The sequence below is a fragment of the Salarias fasciatus genome, chromosome 6 (genome assembly GCF_902148845.1).
Source record: "Salarias fasciatus chromosome 6, fSalaFa1.1, whole genome shotgun sequence".
In the NCBI taxonomy this organism is placed as follows: Eukaryota; Metazoa; Chordata; class Actinopteri; order Blenniiformes; family Blenniidae; genus Salarias; species Salarias fasciatus.
Genome location: NC_043750.1, coordinates 7800189 through 7826176, shown reverse-complemented (window position 1 = coordinate 7826176; position 25988 = coordinate 7800189). Strand labels below are relative to the sequence as shown.

The 25988-nt window shown below is 46.9% G+C and overlaps 1 protein-coding gene across 1 annotated transcript; it reads left to right on the top strand.

Annotated features, from left to right (window-relative positions):
- The first annotated feature begins 1676 nt into the window (after positions 1 to 1676).
- LOC115390172 (homeobox protein Nkx-2.3-like) lies at positions 1677 to 4165 on the top strand. Its single transcript, XM_030093942.1, has 2 exons — positions 1677 to 2049; positions 3513 to 4165. The coding sequence occupies exons 1-2, from the start codon at positions 1689 to 1691 to the stop codon at positions 4163 to 4165; spliced, it is 1014 nt and encodes a 337-aa protein (XP_029949802.1). The 5' UTR covers positions 1677 to 1688.
- Positions 4166 to 25988: the final 21823 nt, after the last annotated feature.

Sequence of the window (25988 nt, the reverse complement as noted above, 5' to 3'; positions counted from 1 at the left end):
GTAAAATATGAAGACAGTGAGAAGCATTGAATCAAAAATGAACACGAAAAAGTATCTCTGAATTAAAATGCTCGTACTAGGAGGTCTTTCAATCAGCGTCCACCTGCCGAGTGTCCAGAGAGGAAAAACCCGGAGGAGGCGCAGGGGGAGCGGGGTGACAGAGGCGAGAGGTCCCGCCGCAAAACGGAAAGGGGAGCTGATAGGAGCAGATTAGGCCGGGCTAAAAACGTCGGGCAGTTTTCTTGGAGGAATTTTAATTGCCCCGGGGGGCCCGGCTTATCTGCCCACAGCGGTTATTAATACAACAGCAGCGATAAAGCGCGCGGAGGGACACCGGAGCGGCAGGACGCGCGGATACAGGCAGAGAAACACCGAAATCATCTGGAGAACTTCTGAAAGAAGTTTTCGTTGCTGAAATTCCGAAAGTAAACAGTAAAAATCTGTTAAAATACTTGTACGTGGAATAAATGAGTTAGAAGTTTAAACTGGAGGGACCTGTTGTGCCTTTTAGTTTAGTTATCGTGTATATTTTATTTTCTTCTATTTGATCCGGGGAATTAAAAAAAAACGGTGTGACATCTGTAAAAATCAGACGAATCTCTGAACTCTTTCAGATGTCCTTGTAAGGCGCGTGCTGCCGCGGCCCTCGCAAGAGCGACACAGCTGGACGTCTGAAGAGAAGACTTCACAGATCTTTTAGAATAAAACTTGACTAATTTGCGCACTAAATAACAAGAGGGTTTTTTTCCTTTGCTGTTTGCAGCTCCAAAACAAGTTTTAAAACCGTTTTGGTGGCTCGTGATGGCGAAATTCTAGCTATATTTCTGCACAGCAACAAAAAAAATTAATAAAAAAAAAAATCCCAGATTACCAGAACAAACCTTATCATTTTAAATAGTTTCCCTCTGTGTCTGTTTTATTTTGACCTGGAAGTTGACCTTGACCTCTAAGTTCCCATCAGCACAGGGTCATTGTGCGCCTTTCCACAGATTTACGCACCATCTCATACAACTTCACGAGGCCCTGGGAAGCCGTGGAGCCACAAAGACGACCCAGAGTGTGTCAAAAGCTGTCTTCAAATATACAGGCTGCATGGTAAAACTCGTACAGCAGCACCATTAATGAGATTACTGCAGCAGAACGCGTGCGTAAAATGCGGTTTCTTGAATTCCACGAGCGGGAGATAAAGGATAAAGGTGGATAGATTTTGGTTTTCAATGCATTTCTCTTCCCACCAAATATCCTCACAAGTCAACAAACCAAACTAGTGTTCGCAAACACGAAAAGCAAGCCCCACCTTCCTCCCTCTCTCCCACTCTCCTTCCCAAATCTTTCCCTTCCAGCGCAGACGGACTTTCCATTTCACACACACACACACACACACCCCTCCCCCTGACAGCAGAGGAGGCAGAGACGCTCCAAACTCCGCACAGAGCCCCACACAGCCCGTCTGTCCCACAGGGCACTCGTTCATGGACTAACTCGGGACCAGCAGCAGAGTTTTCCTGCGGATTTGTGGCGATGAGGGATTGCGGAGGTTTAACGCGCCTCCAGCTGCCAGAGAAGGGGCGATTCAGCTCGATTATTTCTTGGTAAAAAGAATTTGGGGGGGGGGGTGAAAGAAAGGGGAGTGCATGTTACTCGGCGGGCTTCATTTCTTCGATGCTGCAGAGCAGGAGCTGGATGACATGATGCTGCAGAGCCCGCTCACCTCCACGCCGTTTTCTGTCAAGGATATCCTGAAGCTGGAGCAGCAGCAGCAGCAGCAGCAGCAGCAGCAGCAGTCCGGGTCCCTGGAGCTCACACACCGGGTCCACAGCCAGCAGCAGCAGCAGCAGCAGCATTTCCAGACCCCACCGTCCTGTATGCTGGCCGGGGCCCGGGACAGCCCGTCCTTCTCGGACGGGGAGGACAACTTGGCTTACCTGAGCGCGCTGGCGGTGCGGGAGGAGGAGCGCGGGGACACCAGCCTCTCCCCGGACATGTACGTCCACCACGGCCTACAGGGAGCCAAGCTGGAGGCCGCCGAGCTGGAGGAGCAGGAGAGCAGTGAGTGGAAAACACGAGCCCGAACAGGCTGCAGACAAAAGACTAACAAAGAGCGGCCGCGACGAACAGTCTGTAGAATCACCAACTGAGGAAGGGAAACATGGATAAAGCCCAGAGGATGAACATATACTGATTTAGATTATCTCATAATTTCAATGTTTGCATAAGCCACAAAAATGTGGCAACTAAAAATGAAGAAACGCATTCAGCTTTTACGCACAGTGCGTAATTTCTTTAGTTTAGTTTATAACATCTCGGAATATCTTAAAAGTCGGCCAACAGAAGGATACTCAGCTTCAAAGTTTGTGTGAATCGACTGGAAGAATTATTTCTTTAAATTTGAGGGAAAACATATTGGCTGTTTGTTTTGAGAAAAGACGCAACAAATACTGCGCAAAATAATCTGCTTCAATTCATAGATTTCCAAAGCTTTATTCTCAGTCTCCGCGTGGCAATATGTCCCGCGAGGCCTTCCTCTCAGCTCCTCGACCTCCTGACGGCTCACAGCATCCCAATAAAGAGCTATCAAATGGGCAAAAGTCAGGACGGATCCAGTAAAGTCTGGAGATGTCAAACACTTTGTAGTGCTGCAGCCGCGCCGCCGGCTCCTCGCGGCCGTGTTATGATGTGTGGACCATAAACCGACAATTAGTTTAAAGAGGCTTGTAAAAGAAATGACTGGAGGAGCAGCTGATAAACACAGCGGCGGAGTCCAGCTTCCTCCGCTCAGGGGACGCGCGATTATTCATTAGAATAACTGTTGTGGTGATCCATGTGGCCTCCTCACTCACTCAAATAAAAACAGACAGTTTGGAACTTCTTTTTAGTCTTTCTTGGGATTGTTGCATCTGGAGGAGTCCAGTGTTTGAGTGTTTCTGCAGTAACGTGTTTTCTTGGTCCTGTGAGCATCAGGCTGTTGTTTACTGAGTCTGCAGGGTCAGAGCGTCTGCACCTCAGTTCACGATAAGCAGCTGTTGTCTTTTTGCTTTTCCTGCTGGAATCACAGTGAATCAGGATGTAGATACAATTTATCTCACTATTTTATCATAACATAATGAAGATAGCATTTAAAAAACACGGGATTCTTTTAAAAGCAAATGTTTTAGTGAGACATGAATGTAATTATGATGTAAATATGATTCTATACACAGAATTTAAACTACAATCACCAAATCCATGCATTTCACAAGTTATCACTGTACGTTAGAGTTTCGACCCTAAATATGTTGAAAGTCAAAATATTTAGAAATTTAGCGTTTTGCCTACTGACCTTTAATCTGGTTACCAGCCTGAGCTCACACTTTCTGTTGCTGTTTGTTGTTGCTGTTATTTTTATTTTTTTATTATTCGTTTATTTTTGTATGTGGCTGCTGAAAACTTAAATTTCCCAAAGGATAAAGAGTATCCATCTATCTATCTATCTGTGTATATTAACTTCCCCCGTGTTTCTCCGACCTGCGCAGAGAGCTGCGGGCTGCTGCCCCGGGAGGAGGCGGCGGACGGCGGCCCCGGTGAGTCGGAGCGGCCGGTGCAGAAGCAGCGGAGCCGGCGGAGGCCCCGGGTGCTCTTCTCCCAGGCGCAGGTCTTCGAACTGGAGCGGCGCTTCAAGCAGCAGCGCTACCTGTCCGCCCCGGAGCGGGAGCACCTGGCCACCACGCTCAAGCTCACCTCCAACCAGGTCAAGATCTGGTTCCAGAACCGCCGCTACAAGTGCAAGCGGCAGCGGCAGGACAAGTCCCTGGAGGCGGCGGGGCAGCAGCAGCAGCACCACCCGCCGCCCCCGCCGCGGCGCGTGGCCGTGCCGGTGCTGGTCCGGGACGGGAAGCCGTGTCTTGGCGGCGCGCAGGGCTACGCCGCGGCCGCTCCGTATGGATCCAACCCGTACAGCTATAACGGATACCCCGCCTACACCTACAACAGCCCCGCGTACAACTCCAACTACAGCTGCACCTACAGCAGCATCCCGGCGCTGCCCGCCGCCGGCGCGCAGAACGCCTTCATGAACGTGAACCTGGGGAACGTGAGCGGCCTCGCCGGCTCCACGCAGGCCCAGACACACCCTGGGACCACGGTCACGTCCTGCCAGGGCTCCCTGCAGGGGATCCGGGCCTGGTAGCAGCCCGGGCGCTGTTCGTGTTCTTCACCACTTCACACTGAACAGAACCGTTTCCCGAGTCAGTATTACTGAGAGGCTTGATCCACCGCAGGATTTACATCGACAAGCCGCGTGCGTAAAGGATGGATGTCACTGTGTGTGTGTGTGTGTGTGTGTGTGTGTGTGTGTGTGTGTGTGTGTGTGTGTGTGTGTGTGTGTGTGTGTGTGTGTCTCGGTGCTCTGGTTTGGCTCTGATTGGACTGAAATCCAAAAAGGGAAAAATACGCGCACGTCTGCGCGTTGTTCCCCGTGAATGGTCGTTTTTTTATTTTATTATTTTTAATATGGTATATTTTTGAGCATCTGAAAAGACTGAATTGCTTTAAAATGTTTTTTTTTTTTTTTTTTTTGGTTCAACAGAGAATTGTTTTAGTCTATTTCGCATCTATTCAAATAAACCTAAGAGATTAAAGAAGGTGAGTTTTTATTCTGTGTTCAGAAGAAAAAATATCAAATTGTAAACTTTCGAGAAAACGCGCTAATGCTAAAATCCTAAAAACTGAAATAGCAGGAAATAATGAGAACGAGCGTTGGACTTTGTGAGGTTTTTATTGGCGCTGTCACCGTGAATCAGACGCACGGTGGCAAATTTTGCTCATGAACATATTAAGGGGAGAGAGGCCAGGCACCAGGAACTCTTTGTCCCGGTGCCAGGCGACGTGAAAGGAGGAAGTTATTCTCCATTTGAGGTCCTTTAAAGGACGCGATTAAGCACCTAAAATACCCCCGAAGAGCGAGCTGCAGCCGGGCCGGCTCGCGGGAATAATGGCTCTTATTGGATTGTCGGACAAAAGGTGTGTGGTAGGCAGAGCCAGCCACTCAGCAAAGACAAAGGCGCACAGGGGCCGCGAGATTGACGTCCTAATATTCCCATTTGAGCGACAGGCAGCGGGTTATTCTGCGCGGAGAAGGGGACACGGAGGAAAAATGTGGTTACTTTTGTTCCCCTTCAGGAGGCTTTTTTTGTTCGCGGAGAAAGGCGCGCAGAGATCCCCAGCCGCGAGGCTTCGGGGGCAGCCGGGCTCGAGGTGAAGGCAGCGGGGAGGCGTTTGTGTGAAAGAAGGGGGTATTATTGCTACAAGTTTCACCATTTATCCCGACAAGGAGGGAAATGGACGAGAGAATTTGGAGTGGAGGAGGAGGAGGGAACCAAGTTCGGGTCCTGCAGCCTATTATTTCAGTGTATGGGTGTTATTTCAGCCCGGAACGACGCTATTCTCACAGGTAGTGATCATGAAATGGAATTCCACTGCAGATTTTCAGCAACACGTCAGACAAAACTCTTGAATTTATGACTCACATCAGCCAAAAAGTTCTTATAAGAAAGTAGTGATGGAAAAAAGCTCAAATTTTACTGAAGTTATACGTTCAGTGGCCACATTAACGAAACTAAAACAGTATTAGTCATATGCCTCCACGGAATTGTTGATCATTGATACAGCAAGTTAAACTATATGAATAAATCGTGTCTATCTTAGATGGAGTTTATTTCCGCGCCACTGAAGATATCTATCAAAATATCTAATTTACTAGATTTTACACGTTTTGGGTTTGTTTAATTTCTGAAATCATGCCAACTTCTGCTAAACCGAAGTTCGTCCATTTTATTGGGATGTAACCCACATACTATTAATTTTAGTTTAAAATGTGATATCAATGCAGCAAAAAATAAAATAATGAAAAATAAAGCTCTGTTTTTGATTCGCTTTACGCACAGGAGATTGCTAAAACCTCGCTTTTCTGGCCAAGTCCACACTAAAAATAGGCCTTCTACTACAAAGGGATTTAAAGAGTGTCCACCTATTTGCTGAGATGATTCCAAAGATGATAAATATACCATACAAGTCCAAAAATTAAAGAGAAGAGGTATCAATTGCTGTTTTTCCTCTGTGCGTAATTGTTCCTCCGGTCTGAGAACAGCGGTGTCTTGTATAATTACAGCCACACGCTTATGTACTATTAATGCATGAGACGGATCAAGCAGCAGGAGACACATTAGTTACCACGCATGCAGGTTTCAGGGTGTGGAGCTGCACATGATGGATTATAAGACTGTGAAAAAAATGTTTGTTCAATTTTACGCACAGTTTTTACGCATTGCATTCCTTTACGTTGAGTTATATAAAAGTTCATAGTAAGTCTGAATTAAAAAAAGAAAGAAAGAGAGATTTATTAAGACCAGACAGGGTGGGCATCCGTGTAAACATCCGTGTTATCAGCAGTGATCGCTGCGGCTCCTCCTCTGAAGGCCAGACTGTCTGCTGGACTCTGATTGAGATCTGTCCATTCACCAGCTCATCTCCTGGTTGCAGCCAAGCGGCGGGAAACACTGCGGTCAAGCCCGCCCTCATTTCAGAAAGCACGGTCAACCTAGCACTCAATTGACTCTGTGGTGCGCGCATACTCTGTGCATTACGGGAACAGCGTTTTCACAGTGACTTCACAATAAAAGTTGGGTTAAGTTGAATGAGATCTTCCTTTTGATTTGGTTAACCGAGTTAGTTTTCTTAAGTTTTCACGACCTGGAGTGACAGGCACAGTGAAACTGATATTCTCCTGCGACAATACAAAGTATCAAAATAAACACGAACACACACCAAACACGAACAGACGCCCAAAAAAAAAAAAAAAAAAAAAAAAAAAAAAAAAAAAAAAAATCCTGTTGGCAACAACCCAGTCCACTTCTCACTGAAAGTAGGCCCCCCCAGGGTGCAATTCACCAAGTGTCATCCAGATCTGATGTGTATTTTCAAAGTTAGAGCCCTCTGAAAAAGCGCATTTTTGACTCATCCAGCCAAATTCAAAGTTGCATTGCTCCAAAACGCCTTGTTGCCGAGCAACAGTTCCACTTCTCACTGATAGTCGGCCCCCCCAGAGTCCCAGTCACCGAGTGTCATCCAGATCTGATTTGTAGTTTCAAAATAAGAGCCCTCTGAAAACTCACATTTTTGACTCGTCCTACCAAATTCAAAGTTGCATTGCTCCAAAACGCCCTGTTGCCGAGCAACCATTCCACTTCTGACTGATAGTCGACCCCCCCAGGGTCCCAGTCACCAAGTGTCATCCAGATCTGATTTATAGTTTCAAAATGAGAGCCCTCTGAAAAAGCGCATTTTTGACTCATCCAGCAAAATTCAAAGTTGCATTGCTCCAAAACGCCCTGTTGCCGAGCAACCATTCCACTTCTGACTGATAGTAGGCCCCCCCAGGGTGCCAGTCACCAAGTGCCATCCAGATCTGATTTGTAGTTTCAAAGTAAGAGCCCTCTGAAAAAGCGCATTTTTGACTCATCCAGCCAAATTCAAAGTTGCATTGCTCCAAAACGCCCTGTTGCCGAGCAACCATTCCACTTCTGACTGATAGTCAGCCCCCCCAAGGTCCCAGTCACCAAGTGTCATCCAGATCTGATGTGTATTTTCAAAGTAAGAGCCCTCTGAAAAAGCGCATTTTTGACTCATCCAGCCAAATTCAAAGTTGCATTGCTCCAAAACGCCCTGTTGCCGAGCAACCATTCCACTTCTCACTGATAGTCGACCCCCCCAGGGTCCCAGTCACCGAGTGTCATCCAGATCTGATTTGTAGTTTCAAAATAAGAGCCCTCTGAAAACTCACATTTTTGACTCGTCCAACCAAATTCAAAGTTGCATTGCTCCAAAACGCCCTGTTGCCGAGCAACCATTCCACTTCTCACTGATAGTGGGCCCCCCCAGGGTCCCAGTCACCAAGTGTCATCCAGATCTGATTTATAGTTTCAAAATAAGAGCCCTCTGAAAAGCGCATTTTTGACTCATCCAGCCAAATTCAAAGTTGCATTGCTCCAAAACGCCCTGTTGCCGAGCAACCATTCCACTTCTGACTGATAGTAGGCCCCCCCAGGGTCCCAGTCACCAAGTGCCATCCAGATCTGATTTGTAGTTTCAAAGTAAGAGCCCTCTGAAAAAGCGCATTTTTGACTCATCCAGCCAAATTCAAAGTTGCATTGCTCCAAAACGCCCTGTTGCCGAGCAACCATTCCACTTCTGACTGATAGTCGGCCCCCCCAGAGTCCCAGTCACCGAGTGTCATCCAGATCTGATGTATATTTTCAAAGTAAGAGTCCTCTGAAAACTGACATTTTTGACTCATCCAACCAAATTCAAAGTTGCATTGCTCCAAAACGCCCTGTTGCCGAGCAACCATTCCACTTCTGACTGATAGTAGGCCCCCCCAGGGTCCCAGTCACCAAGTGTCATCCAGATCTGATGTGTATTTTCAAAGTTAGAGCCCTCTGAAAAAGCGCATTTTTGACTCATCCAGCCAAATTCAAAGTTGCATTGCTCCAAAACGCCTTGTTGCCGAGCAACAGTTCCACTTCTCACTGATAGTCGGCCCCCCCAGAGTCCCAGTCACCGAGTGTCATCCAGATCTGATTTGTAGTTTCAAAATAAGAGCCCTCTGAAAACTCACATTTTTGACTCGTCCTACCAAATTCAAAGTTGCATTGCTCCAAAACGCCCTGTTGCCGAGCAACCATTCCACTTCTCACTGATAGTCGACCCCCCCAGGGTCCCAGTCACCTAGTGTCATCCAGATCTGATTTGTAGTTTCAAAATAAGATCCCTCTGAAAACTCACATTTTTGACTCGTCCAACCAAATTCAAAGTTGCATTGCTCCAAAACGCCCTGTTGCCGAGCAACCATTCCACTTCTGACTGATAGTGGGCCCCCCCAGGGTCCCAGTCACCAAGTGTCATCCAGATCTGATTTATAGTTTCAAAATAAGAGCCCTCTGAAAAAGCGCATTTTTGACTCATCCAGCAAAATTCAAAGTTGCATTGCTCCAAAACGCCCTGTTGCCGAGCAACCATTCCACTTCTGACTGATAGTAGGCCCCCCCAGGGTCCCAGTCACCAAGTGCCATCCAGATCTGATTTGTAGTTTCAAAGTAAGAGCCCTCTGAAAAAGCGCATTTTTGACTCATCCAGCCAAATTCAAAGTTGCATTGCTCCAAAACGCCCTGTTGCCGAGCAACCATTCCACTTCTGACTGATAGTAGGCCCCCCCAAGGTCCCAGTCACCAAGTGTCATCCAGATCTGATGTGTATTTTCAAAGTAAGAGCCCTCTGAAAAAGCGCATTTTTGACTCATCCAGCCAAATTCAAAGTTGCATTGCTCCAAAACGCCCTGTTGCCGAGCAACCATTCCACTTCTCACTGATAGTCGACCCCCCCAGGGTCCCAGTCACCGAGTGTCATCCAGATCTGATTTGTAGTTTCAAAATAAGAGCCCTCTGAAAACTCACATTTTTGACTCGTCCAACCAAATTCAAAGTTGCATTGCTCCAAAACGCCCTGTTGCCGAGCAACCATTCCACTTCTCACTGATAGTGGGCCCCCCCAGGGTCCCAGTCACCAAGTGTCATCCAGATCTGATTTATAGTTTCAAAATAAGAGCCCTCTGAAAAGCGCATTTTTGACTCATCCAGCCAAATTCAAAGTTGCATTGCTCCAAAACGCCCTGTTGCCGAGCAACCATTCCACTTCTGACTGATAGGAGGCCCCCCCAGGGTCCCAGTCACCAAGTGTCATCCAGATCTGATTTATAGTTTCAAAATAAGAGCCCTCTGAAAAGCGCATTTTTGACTCATCCAGCCAAATTCAAAGTTGCATTGCTCCAAAACGCCCTGTTGCCGAGCAACCATTCCACTTCTGACTGATAGTCGGCCCCCCCAAGGTCCCAGTCACCGAGTGTCATCCAGATCTGATGTGTATTTTCAAAGTAAGAGCCCTCTGAAAAAGCGCATTTTTGACTCATCCAACCAAATTCAACGTTGCATTGCTCCAAAACGCCCTGTTGCCGAGCAACCATTCCACTTCTCACTGATAGTCGGCCCCCCCAAGGTCCCAGTCACCAAGTGTCATCCAGATCTGATGTGTATTTTCAAAGTAAGAGCCCTCTGAAAAGCGCATTTTTGACTCATCCAGCCAAATTCAAAGTTGCATTGCTCCAAAACGCCCTGTTGCCGAGCAACCATTCCACTTCTGACTGATAGTCGGCCTCCCCAGGGTCCCAGTCACCGAGTGTCATCCAGATCTGATTTGTAGTTTCAAAATAAGAGCTCTCTGAAAACTCACATTTTTGACTCGTCCTACCAAATTCAAAGTTGCATTGCTCCAAAACTCCCAGTTGCCGAGCAACCATTCCACTTGTGACTGATAATAGGCCCCCCCAGGGTCCCATTCACCAAGTGTCATCCAGATCTGATTTGTAGTTTCAAAGTAAGAGCCCTCTGAAAAAGCGCATTTTTGACTCATCCAGCCAAATTCAAAGTTGCATTGCTCCAAAACGCCCTGTTGCCGAGCAACCATTCCACTTCTGACTGATAGTAGGCCCCCCCAAGGTCCCAGTCACCAAGTGTCATCCAGATCTGATTTGTAGTTTCAAAATAAGAGCCCTCTGAAAACTCACATTTTTGACTCGTCCTACCAAATTCAAAGTTGCATTGCTCCAAAACGCCCTGTTGCCGAGCAACCATTCCACTTCTGACTGATAGTCGACCCCCCCAGGGTCCCAGTCACCAAGTGTCATCCAGATCTGATTTATAGTTTCAAAATAAGAGCCCTCTGAAAAAGCGCATTTTTGACTCATCCAGCAAAATTCAAAGTTGCATTGCTCCAAAACGCCCTGTTGCCGAGCAACCATTCCACTTCTGACTGATAGGAGGCCCCCCCAGGGTCCCAGTCACCAAGTGCCATCCAGATCTGATTTGTAGTTTCAAAGTAAGAGCCCTCTGAAAAAGCGCATTTTTGACTCATCCAGCCAAATTCAAAGTTGCATTGCTCCAAAACGCCCTGTTGCCGAGCAACCATTCCACTTCTCACTGATAGTCGACCCCCCCAGGGTCCCAGTCACCGAGTGTCATCCAGATCTGATTTGTAGTTTCAAAATAAGAGCCCTCTGAAAACTCACATTTTTGACTCGTCCAACCAAATTCAAAGTTGCATTGCTCCAAAACGCCCTGTTGCCGAGCAACCATTCCACTTCTCACTGATAGTGGGCCCCCCCAGGGTCCCAGTCACCAAGTGTCATCCAGATCTGATTTATAGTTTCAAAATAAGAGCCCTCTGAAAAGCGCATTTTTGACTCATCCAGCCAAATTCAAAGTTGCATTGCTCCAAAACGCCCTGTTGCCGAGCAACCATTCCACTTCTGACTGATAGGAGGCCCCCCCAGGGTCCCAGTCACCAAGTGTCATCCAGATCTGATTTATAGTTTCAAAATAAGAGCCCTCTGAAAAGCGCATTTTTGACTCATCCAGCCAAATTCAAAGTTGCATTGCTCCAAAACGCCCTGTTGCCGAGCAACCATTCCACTTCTGACTGATAGTCGGCCCCCCCAAGGTCCCAGTCACCGAGTGTCATCCAGATCTGATGTGTATTTTCAAAGTAAGAGCCCTCTGAAAAAGCGCATTTTTGACTCATCCAACCAAATTCAACGTTGCATTGCTCCAAAACGCCCTGTTGCCGAGCAACCATTCCACTTCTCACTGATAGTCGGCCCCCCCAAGGTCCCAGTCACCAAGTGTCATCCAGATCTGATGTGTATTTTCAAAGTAAGAGCCCTCTGAAAAGCGCATTTTTGACTCATCCAGCCAAATTCAAAGTTGCATTGCTCCAAAACGCCCTGTTGCCGAGCAACCATTCCACTTCTGACTGATAGTCGGCCTCCCCAGGGTCCCAGTCACCGAGTGTCATCCAGATCTGATTTGTAGTTTCAAAATAAGAGCTCTCTGAAAACTCACATTTTTGACTCGTCCTACCAAATTCAAAGTTGCATTGCTCCAAAACTCCCAGTTGCCGAGCAACCATTCCACTTGTGACTGATAATAGGCCCCCCCAGGGTCCCATTCACCAAGTGTCATCCAGATCTGATTTGTAGTTTCAAAGTAAGAGCCCTCTGAAAAAGCGCATTTTTGACTCATCCAGCCAAATTCAAAGTTGCATTGCTCCAAAACGCCCTGTTGCCGAGCAACCATTCCACTTCTGACTGATAGTAGGCCCCCCCAAGGTCCCAGTCACCAAGTGTCATCCAGATCTGATTTGTAGTTTCAAAATAAGAGCCCTCTGAAAACTCACATTTTTGACTCGTCCTACCAAATTCAAAGTTGCATTGCTCCAAAACGCCCTGTTGCCGAGCAACCATTCCACTTCTGACTGATAGTCGACCCCCCCAGGGTCCCAGTCACCAAGTGTCATCCAGATCTGATTTATAGTTTCAAAATAAGAGCCCTCTGAAAAAGCGCATTTTTGACTCATCCAGCAAAATTCAAAGTTGCATTGCTCCAAAACGCCCTGTTGCCGAGCAACCATTCCACTTCTGACTGATAGGAGGCCCCCCCAGGGTCCCAGTCACCAAGTGCCATCCAGATCTGATTTGTAGTTTCAAAGTAAGAGCCCTCTGAAAAAGCGCATTTTTGACTCATCCAGCCAAATTCAAAGTTGCATTGCTCCAAAACGCCCTGTTGCCGAGCAACCATTCCACTTCTGACTGATAGTCAGCCCCCCCAAGGTCCCAGTCACCAAGTGTCATCCAGATCTGATGTGTATTTTCAAAGTAAGAGCCCTCTGAAAAAGCGCATTTTTGACTCATCCAGCCAAATTCAAAGTTGCATTGCTCCAAAACGCCCTGTTGCCGAGCAACCATTCCACTTCTCACTGATAGTCGACCCCCCCAGGGTCCCAGTCACCGAGTGTCATCCAGATCTGATTTGTAGTTTCAAAATAAGAGCCCTCTGAAAACTCACATTTTTGACTCGTCCAACCAAATTCAAAGTTGCATTGCTCCAAAACGCCCTGTTGCCGAGCAACCATTCCACTTCTCACTGATAGTGGGCCCCCCCAGGGTCCCAGTCACCAAGTGTCATCCAGATCTGATTTATAGTTTCAAAATAAGAGCCCTCTGAAAAGCGCATTTTTGACTCATCCAGCCAAATTCAAAGTTGCATTGCTCCAAAACGCCCTGTTGCCGAGCAACCATTCCACTTCTGACTGATAGTCGGCCTCCCCAGGGTCCCAGTCACCGAGTGTCATCCAGATCTGATTTGTAGTTTCAAAATAAGAGCTCTCTGAAAACTCACATTTTTGACTCGTCCTACCAAATTCAAAGTTGCATTGCTCCAAAACTCCCAGTTGCCGAGCAACCATTCCACTTGTGACTGATAATAGGCCCCCCCAGGGTCCCATTCACCAAGTGTCATCCAGATCTGATTTGTAGTTTCAAAGTAAGAGCCCTCTGAAAAAGCGCATTTTTGACTCATCCAGCCAAATTCAAAGTTGCATTGCTCCAAAACGCCCTGTTGCCGAGCAACCATTCCACTTCTGACTGATAGTCGGCCCCCCCAAGGTCCCAGTCACCAAGTGTCATCCAGATCTGATGTGTATTTTCAAAGTAAGAGCCCTCTGAAAAAGCGCATTTTTGACTCATCCAGCCAAATTCAAAGTTGCATTGCTCCAAAACTCCCTGTTGCCGAGCAACCATTCCACTTCTGACTGATAGTCGGCCCCCCCAGGGTCCCATTCACCAAGTGTCATCCAGATCTGATGTGTATTGTCAAAGTAAGAGCCCTCTGAAAAAGCGCATTTTTGACTCATCCAACCAAATTCACAGTGAGATTGCTCCAAAATGCACTGTTGCCAAGCCACCATTCTGACTGATAGTAGGCCCCGGGGGCTGCTGCGTGTGATTTTGCCTGCCGCCGCAAGGCATGATGGGACGCGGGACTGGGTTTTGGGCCATTTCTTGCCGGTTTGCGTATTCTGTGTGGTTTATTTGTGTTTCATTTATTATGCATGTGTTTTGTTCATTGTTGTTCTCTGCTGTTGCCGTGTTTTCCTTCATTTTGTGTTCCTTTTTGTGTGCACCGTGGCTCAGGGGGACCTTTGGGGGAGGGATGCGGCCTTCGCGCCGCTGGGGAGGGCCTGTTGCTTGTGAACCTAAAGGTCAAACTCAGTCTCCTTCGTTGTCTCCGCCGCTCGAAATCGCCACATTGGTGTCAGAAGTTGGATGGAGCCACGGCAAGCTTCAGAGAGAAGACGCCCGGAGAACGCAGGAAGGATCGCCGCGCAGTGGGGGACTCCGAGCCGGCCCGACGGGTCCAGCGATCGGCCGAAGCACCGTCCAGAAGCGGCGAGGATGGCTGAGGACGGTGGCGATCGCGTGGATGCGGGAGCTCGCCCACCCACCGCTCCAGCGAGAGCCGCCGTCAAGCTGCCGAAGTATGATGGCGCCGGCTCACTGGAGCTCTTCATCAAGCAGACACGAGTCGCCGCAACGCACAACAGCTGGAGTGGCCAAGACACCGCCGCGCATCGAGCCCTGGCCTTGGAAGGCAAGGCCCAGCAAGTTCTCTTCGACTTCGTGCCCGGAGAAGAGCGGATCCTGGCCGCATTAATCACCGCACTGGAGCGGCGCTTCGGGCGGCGCACCATAGAGGCCGCTGAAAGGGAAAAGCTGAATAACCGCCGCCGTCGCCAAGGAGAAAACCTGGGCTCCTTCGCCACTGACGTCCAGTTATTCGCACGGCAGGGCTTCCCCACCTTCCCCGTAAGCGTGCTAGAGTAACTGGAGTAACTCCTCCATGCATTCCAGCAAGGACTCCCGCCCCAGGCGGCTGCATCAGCATGTGCAGCTCGCTACACCACAGACCCTGGAGAAGGCCCTCTGGGAAGCAGAACTAACCGAGACAATCTCCTCCACACCGCGGGTCGGCGCCAAATCACCGCCGCCCCGTGTTCAACTGGCTAACGCCGCCAAAGAAGACGCCCTTCTCCTTGAAGGCGGTGGCGGTTATTCAGCTTTTCCCTTTCAGCGGCCTCTATGGTGCGCCGCCCGAAGCGCCGCTCCAGTGCGGTGATTAATGCGGCCAGGATCCGCTCTTCTCCGGGCACGAAGTCGAAGAGAACTTGCTGGGCCTTGCCTTCCAAGGCCAGGGCTCGATGCGCGGCGGTGTCTTGGCCACTCCAGCTGTTGTGCGTTGCGGCGACTCGTGTCTGCTTGATGAAGAGCTCCAGTGAGCCGGCGCCATCATACTTCGGCAGCTTGACGGCGGCTCTCGCTGGAGCGGTGGGTGGGCGAGCTCCCGCATCCACGCGATCGCCACCGTCCTCAGCCATCCTCGCCGCTTCTGGACGGTGCTTCGGCCGATCGCTGGACCCGTCGGGCCGGCTCGGAGTCCCCCACTGCGCGGCGATCCTTCCTGCGTTCTCCGGGCGTCTTCTCTCTGAAGCTTGCCGTGGCTCCATCCAACTTCTGACACCAATGTGGCGATTTCGAGCGGCGGAGACAACGAAGGAGACTGAGTTTGACCTTTAGGTTCACAAGCAACAGGCCCTCCCCAGCGGCGCGAAGGCCGCATCCCTCCCCCAAAGGTCCCCCTGAGCCACGGTGCACACAAAAAGGAACACAAAATGAAGGAAAACACGGCAACAGCAGAGAACAACAATGAACAAAACACATGCATAATAAATGAAACACAAATAAACCACACAGAATACGCAAACCGGCAAGAAATGGCCCAAAACCCAGTCCCGCGTCCCATCATGCCTTGCGGCGGCAGGCAAAATCACACGCAGCAGCCCCCGGGGCCTACTATCAGTCAGAATGGTGGCTTGGCAACAGTGCATTTTGGAGCAATCTCACTGTGAATTTGGTTGGATGAGTCAAAAATGCGCTTTTTCAGAGGGCTCTTACTTTGACAATACACATCAGATCTGGATGACACTTGGTGAATGGGACCCTGGGGGGGCCGACTATCAGTCAGAAGTGGAATGGTTGCTCGGCAACAGGGAGTTTTGGAGCAATGCAACTTTGAATTTGGCTGGATGAGTCAAAAATGCGCTTTTTCAGAGGGCTCTTACTTTGAAAATACACATCAGATCTGGATGACACTTGGTGACTGGGACCTTGGGGGGGCCGACTATCAGTCAGAAGTGGAATGGTTGCTCGGCAACAGGGCGTTTTGGAGCAATGCAACTTTGAATTTGGCTGGATGAGTCAAAAATGCGCTTTTTCAGAGGGCTCTTACTTTGAAACTACAAATCAGATCTGGATGACACTTGGTGAATGGGACCCTGGGGGGGCCTATTATCAGTCACAAGTGGAATGGTTGCTCGGCAACTGGGAGTTTTGGAGCAATGCAACTTTGAATTTGGTAGGACGAGTCAAAAATGTGAGTTTTCAGAGAGCTCTTATTTTGAAACTACAAATCAGATCTGGATGACACTCGGTGACTGGGACCCTGGGGAGGCCGACTATCAGTCAGAAGTGGAATGGTTGCTCGGCAACAGGGCGTTTTGGAGCAATGCAACTTTGAATTTGGCTGGATGAGTCAAAAATGCGCTTTTCAGAGGGCTCTTACTTTGAAAATACACATCAGATCTGGATGACACTTGGTGACTGGGACCTTGGGGGGGCCGACTATCAGTGAGAAGTGGAATGGTTGCTCGGCAACAGGGCGTTTTGGAGCAATGCAACTTTGAATTTGGTTGGATGAGTCAAAAATGTCAGTTTTCAGAGGACTCTTACTTTGAAAATATACATCAGATCTGGATGACACTTGGTGACTGGGACCCTGGGGGGGCCGACTATCAGTGAGAAGTGGAATGGTTGCTCGGCAACAGGGAGTTTTGGAGCAATGCAACTTTGAATTTGGCTGGATGAGTCAAAAATGCGCTTTTTCAGAGGGCTCTTACTTTGAAAATACACATCAGATCTGGATGACACTCGGTGACTGGGACCTTGGGGGGGCCGACTATCAGTCAGAAGTGGAATGGTTGCTCGGCAACAGGGCGTTTTGGAGCAATGCAACTTTGAATTTGGCTGGATGAGTCAAAAATGCGCTTTTCAGAGGGCTCTTATTTTGAAACTATAAATCAGATCTGGATGACACTTGGTGACTGGGACCCTGGGGGGGCCTCCTATCAGTCAGAAGTGGAATGGTTGCTCGGCAACAGGGCGTTTTGGAGCAATGCAACTTTGAATTTGGCTGGATGAGTCAAAAATGCGCTTTTCAGAGGGCTCTTATTTTGAAACTATAAATCAGATCTGGATGACACTTGGTGACTGGGACCCTGGGGGGGCCCACTATCAGTGAGAAGTGGAATGGTTGCTCGGCAACAGGGCGTTTTGGAGCAATGCAACTTTGAATTTGGTTGGACGAGTCAAAAATGTGAGTTTTCAGAGGGCTCTTATTTTGAAACTACAAATCAGATCTGGATGACACTCGGTGACTGGGACCCTGGGGGGGTCGACTATCAGTGAGAAGTGGAATGGTTGCTCGGCAACAGGGCGTTTTGGAGCAATGCAACTTTGAATTTGGCTGGATGAGTCAAAAATGCGCTTTTTCAGAGGGCTCTTACTTTGAAAATACACATCAGATCTGGATGACACTTGGTGACTGGGACCTTGGGGGGGCCTACTATCAGTCAGAAGTGGAATGGTTGCTCGGCAACAGGGCGTTTTGGAGCAATGCAACTTTGAATTTGGCTGGATGAGTCAAAAATGCGCTTTTTCAGAGGGCTCTTACTTTGAAACTACAAATCAGATCTGGATGGCACTTGGTGACTGGGACCCTGGGGGGGCCTACTATCAGTCAGAAGTGGAATGGTTGCTCGGCAACAGGGCGTTTTGGAGCAATGCAACTTTGAATTTTGCTGGATGAGTCAAAAATGCGCTTTTTCAGAGGGCTCTTATTTTGAAACTATAAATCAGATCTGGATGACACTTGGTGACTGGGACCCTGGGGGGGCCCACTATCAGTCAGAAGTGGAATGGTTGCTCGGCAACAGGGCGTTTTGGAGCAATGCAACTTTGAATTTGGTTGGACGAGTCAAAAATGTGAGTTTTCAGAGGGATCTTATTTTGAAACTACAAATCAGATCTGGATGACACTAGGTGACTGGGACCCTGGGGGGGTCGACTATCAGTGAGAAGTGGAATGGTTGCTCGGCAACAGGGCGTTTTGGAGCAATGCAACTTTGAATTTGGTAGGACGAGTCAAAAATGTGAGTTTTCAGAGGGCTCTTATTTTGAAACTACAAATCAGATCTGGATGACACTCGGTGACTGGGACTCTGGGGGGGCCGACTATCAGTGAGAAGTGGAACTGTTGCTCGGCAACAAGGCGTTTTGGAGCAATGCAACTTTGAATTTGGCTGGATGAGTCAAAAATGCGCTTTTTCAGAGGGCTCTAACTTTGAAAATACACATCAGATCTGGATGACACTTGGTGACTGGGACCCTGGGGGGGCCTACTATCAGTCAGAAGTGGAATGGTTGCTCGGCAACAGGGCGTTTTGGAGCAATGCAACTTTGAATTTGGTTGGATGAGTCAAAAATGTCAGTTTTCAGAGGACTCTTACTTTGAAAATATACATCAGATCTGGATGACACTCGGTGACTGGGACTCTGGGGGGGCCGACTATCAGTCAGAAGTGGAATGGTTGCTCGGCAACAGGGCGTTTTGGAGCAATGCAACTTTGAATTTGGCTGGATGAGTCAAAAATGCGCTTTTTCAGAGGGCTCTTACTTTGAAACTACAAATCAGATCTGGATGGCACTTGGTGACTGGGACCCTGGGGGGGCCTACTATCAGTCAGAAGTGGAATGGTTGCTCGGCAACAGGGCGTTTTGGAGCAATGCAACTTTGAATTTGGCTGGATGAGTCAAAAATGCGCTTTTCAGAGGGCTCTTATTTTGAAACTATAAATCAGATCTGGATGACACTTGGTGACTGGGACCCTGGGGGGGCCCACTATCAGTGAGAAGTGGAATGGTTGCTCGGCAACAGGGCGTTTTGGAGCAATGCAACTTTGAATTTGGTTGGACTGAGTCAAAAATGTGAGTTTTCAGAGGGCTCTTACTTTTGAAACTACAAATCAGATCTGGATGACACTCGGTGACTGGGACCCTGGGGGGGTCGACTATCAGTGAGAAGTGGAATGGTTGCTCGGCAACAGGGCGTTTTGGAGCAATGCAACTTTGAATTTGGCTGGATGAGTCAAAAATGCGCTTTTTCAGAGGGCTCTTACTTTGAAAATACACATCAGATCTGGATGACACTTGGTGACTGGGACCTTGGGGGGGCTGACTATCAGTCAGAAGTGGAATGGTTGCTCGGCAACAGGGCGTTTTGGAGCAATGCAACTTTGAATTTGGCTGGATGAGTCAAAAATGCGCTTTTTCAGAGGGCTCTTACTTTGAAACTACAAATCAGATCTGGATGGCACTTGGTGACTGGGACCCTGGGGGGGCCTACTATCAGTCAGAAGTGGAATGGTTGCTCGGCAACAGGGCGTTTTGGAGCAATGCAACTTTGAATTTTGCTGGATGAGTCAAAAATGCGCTTTTTCAGAGGGCTCTTACTTTGAAACTACAAATCAGATCTGGATGGCACTTGGTGACTGGGACCCTGGGGGGGCCTGCTATCAGTCAGAAGTGGAATGGTTGCTCGGCAACAGGGCGTTTTGGAGCAATGCAACTTTGAATTTTGCTGGATGAGTCAAAAATGCGCTTTTTCAGAGGGCTCTTATTTTGAAACTATAAATCAGATCTGGATGACACTTGGTGACTGGGACCCTGGGGGGGCCCACTATCAGTCAGAAGTGGAATGGTTGCTCGGCAACAGGGCGTTTTGGAGCAATGCAACTTTGAATTTGGTTGGACGAGTCAAAAATGTGAGTTTTCAGAGGGATCTTATTTTGAAACTACAAATCAGATCTGGATGACACTAGGTGACTGGGACCCTGGGGGGGTCGACTATCAGTGAGAAGTGGAATGGTTGCTCGGCAACAGGGCGTTTTGGAGCAATGCAACTTTGAATTTGGTAGGACGAGTCAAAAATGTGAGTTTTCAGAGGGCTCTTATTTTGAAACTACAAATCAGATCTGGATGACACTCGGTGACTGGGACTCTGGGGGGGCCGACTATCAGTGAGAAGTGGAACTGTTGCTCGGCAACAAGGCGTTTTGGAGCAATGCAACTTTGAATTTGGCTGGATGAGTCAAAAATGCGCTTTTTCAGAGGGCTCTAACTTTGAAAATACACATCAGATCTGGATGACACTTGGTGACTGGGACCCTGGGGGGGCCTACTATCAGTCAGAAGTGGAATGGTTGCTCGGCAACAGGGCGTTTTGGAGCAATGCAACTTTGAATTTGGTTGGATGAGTCAAAAATGTCAGTTTTCAGAGGACTCTTACTTTGAAAATATACATCAGATCTGGATGACACTCGGTGACTGGGACTCTGGGGGGGGCGACTATCAGTCAGAAGTGGAATGGTTGCTCGGCAACAGGGCGTTTTGGAGCAATGCAACTTTGAATTTGGCTGGATGAGTCAAAAATGCGCTTTTTCAGAGGGCTCTTACTTTGAAACTACAAATCAGATCTGGATGGCACTTGGTGACTGGGACCCTGGGGGGGCCTACTATCAGTCAGAAGTGGAATGGTTGCTCGGCAACAGGGCGTTTTGGAGCAATGCAACTTTGAATTTGGCTGGATGAGTCAAAAATGCGCTTTTCAGAGGGCTCTTATTTTGAAACTATAAATCAGATCTGGATGACACTTGGTGACTGGGACCCTGGGGGGGCCCACTATCAGTGAGAAGTGGAATGGTTGCTCGGCAACAGGGCGTTTTGGAGCAATGCAACTTTGAATTTGGTTGGACGAGTCAAAAATGTGAGTTTTCAGAGGGCTCTTATTTTGAAACTACAAATCAGATCTGGATGACACTCGGTGACTGGGACCCTGGGGGGGTCGACTATCAGTGAGAAGTGGAATGGTTGCTCGGCAACAGGGCGTTTTGGAGCAATGCAACTTTGAATTTGGCTGGATGAGTCAAAAATGCGCTTTTTCAGAGGGCTCTTACTTTGAAAATACACATCAGATCTGGATGACACTTGGTGACTGGGACCTTGGGGGGGCTGACTATCAGTCAGAAGTGGAATGGTTGCTCGGCAACAGGGCGTTTTGGAGCAATGCAACTTTGAATTTGGCTGGATGAGTCAAAAATGCGCTTTTTCAGAGGGCTCTTACTTTGAAACTACAAATCAGATCTGGATGGCACTTGGTGACTGGGACCCTGGGGGGGCCTACTATCAGTCAGAAGTGGAATGGTTGCTCGGCAACAGGGCGTTTTGGAGCAATGCAACTTTGAATTTTGCTGGATGAGTCAAAAATGCGCTTTTTCAGAGGGCTCTTATTTTGAAACTATAAATCAGATCTGGATGACACTTGGTGACTGGGACCCTGGGGGGGTCGACTATCAGTCAGAAGTGGAATGGTTGCTCGGCAACAGGGCGTTTTGGAGCAATGCAACTTTGAATTTGGTAGGACGAGTCAAAAATGTGAGTTTTCAGAGGGCTCTTATTTTGAAACTACAAATCAGATCTGGATGACACTCGGTGACTGGGACTCTGGGGGGGCCGACTATCAGTGAGAAGTGGAACTGTTGCTCGGCAACAAGGCGTTTTGGAGCAATGCAACTTTGAATTTGGCTGGATGAGTCAAAAATGCGCTTTTTCAGAGGGCTCTAACTTTGAAAATACACATCAGATCTGGATGACACTTGGTGAATTGCACCCTGGGGGGGCCTACTTTCAGTGAGAAGTGGACTGGGTTGTTGCCAACAGGATTTTTTTTTTTTTTTTTTTTTTTTTTTTTTTTTTTTTTTGGGCGTCTGTTCGTGTTTGGTGTGTGTTCGTGTTTATTTTGATACTTTGTATTGTCGCAGGAGAATATCAGTTTCACTGTGCCTGTCACTCCAGGTCGTGAAAACTTAAGAAAACTAACTCGGTTAACCAAATCAAAAGGAAGATCTCATTCAACTTAACCCAACTTTTATTGTGAAGTCACTGTGAAAACGCTGTTCCCGTAATGCACAGAGTATGCGCGCACCACAGAGTCAATTGAGTGCTAGGTTGACCGTGCTTTCTGAAATGAGGGCGGGCTTGACCGCAGTGCGGGAAACGGTCCGCCACAGCGGCCTCGAGCCCTTCTCTTCAACTAATGGGGATTAATTGAGAGGTAAACAAGGAAAGCCGATAAGCTGCGCGCCCTGAAGAGCCGCCTGGCCACGGGACAGAGACTGATGGCTGCAAATAAAGACGAGACAGAGAGGCGTCGCGCAGGTAAACACCTGACCTGCTGCTGCACGAGCCACCAAACACACCGGTCATCGTCATCAATGCCATTATTATATTATCATTATTATTGATCTTCTGACAATAAATCCTTGTCAGAAATAAAACTGTACATAATTATGACATTTTGTGGACTTGTTTCATTCATTGTTCGTGCAGATTCTGAGCAGCCCAAACGGGAAATCCTGGAGATTATCATTACATTATTGAAGAGATTATTATCTGTGGCTGAGATTAGGAAATTTAAAATTGGTGAAGTGACTCATTGATCTTAAAAAAAAAAAAAAAAATCACCTTTTCAACACTTTATCCAAACTTACGAGTTTTTGTCTTTTAATATAAAACATTGTTATATAAACACAGTATTTTGACATTTGGTAATTTCCACATTTCCTCTGTTGCTTTCAAATTTATAAATGTAAAAACAGACAAAATGAAGGGAATGGTTTGACTAAAGAGATTTTGAATTTGGTGAAGTTTGACTCACACTCGACTTGAAAACACATTTAAAAAAAGTGGTTGTGTATTTCTAAATATATGTTAAGAAAAACATTTAGGACTATTTCCTTTGAATAATACATATATATTGCAGTTATACAGAGCTACTCAACTAAATAAAAGCTAAATACAGTATATATTTTTCTTAAAGTAAATTTGTGGCTGTTCTGTTGAGTGTGGTGTTTTCCAAATGATTACTTCAAGTTCTGAGCCATAAACAGCATGTAGATGTAAATAAAAGAGGCCCAAGGACAGAGCCCAGAGGAACACCGCCAGTTATTTTCACGTGCAGACTCACATTTGCCAAATGACACATAATGCAGCACTTCCTCTCTCACTTTTAAATTAAGCAGAATCTTTTTCAGTATTTTGGGACTTTTCTTTGGTTTTCTTCCTTATTTTTTTAGTTGGAGTTGCTGGGTGGGCGGTGTGTGTGTGTGTGTGTGTGTGTGGGGGGGGGGGGGGGGGGGGATAATATTTGTGAAATATTAAAGCTAAATTACAAATATTTATTGTCTCATAGCTTTAAAATAAATACATTTAAAAGTTTCTACAATCCTTCTTTACACATGAACCAAACTAACACCATGTGTTATTTACACACAATTTCACTTTTTAGGCAAATTGTAAATATTTGGAAATAAGCTAGTTCCTTTTGCCTTATACTTTCTGATTAGCATTTTCCCACTTTAAAGTATATTAAAAATAATCCTTGTTCAATTTCTAAGTTTTCAATTAAAGTAAAAAATCTAAATAAAAATCAAAAAAGGGCATTTTGCTTGTTGTCTTTATTCAGCTTTGAATCCAGTGTGGCATTGAGAGAATATTTTATGAATATTTTCTATCTGGATTGACTTATTCACGTTTATCCAAAACTGATTATTCTCCATATTTCTGAGTTTATATTTGCGTCACCTAAAAGGTGAACATGGTGAATCACAGAAAGCTCAAAAGCTCCCCGTCTTCCTCCCCACAGGCCGTAAACCTCTCAGGGACATTTCAGCAGGATATGATGGAGCGAAAGTTGAGAGTGGAGGGTGGAGCGGCTGCTTTCAACGTCAAACATGTTAAACTTTTCTGTCTGAAACACAGCGAGCTGCAGCTGCTTTGGCCCAACGCTGCAGAACACTCCCCATCCAACACAAATCACACACACCGCTGTGTGTGTGTGCTTTAATCTCCTCATCGACGGTAATCTGTCGTCCTGTAAATCCCATCAGACTCCAGCAAATGTTGATCATCGAGGGAAACTTTTAGAGCAGAAATAAAGCAGTAGCTGTCAAAGTAACACGAGCCTGGAGGTTGATGGACACACACACACACACACACACACACACACACACACACACACACACACGTGTTACATGAATTATTGCTCAAATCCACCTCCTTCTAATATACAAAACATGGTGATTCTTGGACCAATTATTGGACACTCTCAACAGTATTGAGACCAGAAAATGTTCACTTCCTGTCAGATTGTTGGGAAATTAAATTTAATTTAGTCTCATACAGTTCATGTTTGCTTCAAAACAACAAGCCCAAGAATTTCTTTCAGGGAGAAAATGAAGAAGCAATCATGGTAAATTTGCTCCTTTATGGGGAAAACTTGAGGTTTTCAAGTGTGAGTGGGACGACCTGCTCCAGTCTGACGATCCACTCCGCTTTCAGACGGAAAGCTTAGTTCTGGCTAAAAGAATTCAGTTCAAGTATGTCTGGAAATGTGAATTAAGTTGGTTGAACTCAAGGTGCTACGATTTAATCAGAACCGTCACAAAATAAAATAAAATGAATCAGCTTATTTACAAATCCAATTTAAAGTTTAAGGTTTACCTCTACAGGAAGTTGAACTTGGATCTCGTTCACATGAAAAAGTTTCAAGTGAAAACTCATCATTTTTGCATTTTTCTTTAAGTGAAACTTCATTTTTAGACAAATGTCTGTTTACAGTGAAAAGGCAGAGCAGTTTCCATGCTGGGCCACTAGTTGGCACTGTTGCTCGTTTTCTTAATGAAACTGCACAACAGCCTGTTGAGCCGCATGTGGCTCTACAGTTTCTCTGTATCAGGTCTCTGAAGCTTTCTGAAAATGAAATGCAGAACAATTTTGATCCTATTTTTTATTTATTTAAATTCTATTTGCATGTGTGGATTTTTTTCTAAAAGACTCTTCTGGCTAAAATGCCTAAAGAGATTGAAAATGCCAAAAACTGCTATTCAGACAAGGCTTAATCTGCTAAATTGCAATTATTTATTTTCAAGACTGATAAAATGACTAAAAAACAAGGAAAAAAAATATTTACACAAAGGACTGGCTAAAAAAGTTGAGCTAAGACGCCTGAAGCTGCCAAGAAGAAAGCAAAAACAGGTCAAACCGATAAAATGGCTAACATGAAAAGTGAACATGGTGGAAACTACCAAGCCAGCTGGATCAGTGAAAATAGGTCAAAAAGGCAAAATCTCATCTAAAAAAAAAAAAAGCTATAAAAGCTAAAAAAGCTAAATCCTCCCTGAATTGGGCTGAGAGATGTTTGAGGGCTGAAGGAGTCTCCCGGTTCAGAGGCGTTCAGAGCAGCCAGACAACAGAAAGCTCTGCTTCATGTTGCATCATTTAGATCTGTGATAAGTCAGAAATGATTTCAGAGAAACCAGAAGCCAAACAAATCTTCCTCCTTTACAAAAAAAAAAAGAAAAGAAAAGAAAAAAACCCTTCCTGTCAGAATGTGTCACTGCACATTAGTGAGAACATGAGGATGAGATCATGGCCGAACCAGGATCATTATCGGCTCGGGGAGAGTTTTCTTGGCGGCCGTTGTGTTTCTGTCACGACGCCCACATGTTATTTCAGGAGGAGGAAGGCAGGCTGATGCCTCCACGCTCGCTCGGCTGCTGGGATTGGCTGTCCGGCGGCAATGCCCCGCCCATCAGGTGGGGATCAATGGAAGAGTGTGCTGAGAAGAGACAGGCCCGTACAGGCTGGACACACACACACACACACACACACACACACACACACACACACACACACACACACACACACACACACACACACACACTGCAGAGCAATGCGCCTCATGTTGTTATTAATCTGGGAGGACGAGCGGATCCTCAGC

Coding starts and splice junctions, on each gene's coding strand:
- LOC115390172 (XM_030093942.1), top strand. CDS start 1,689: ATGATGCTGCAGAGCCCGCTCACCTCCACGCCGTTTTCTGTCAAGGAT. Junction 2,050..3,512: donor GCTGGAGGAGCAGGAGAGCA/GTGAGTGGAAAA, acceptor CGACCTGCGCAG/AGAGCTGCGGGCTGCTGCCC.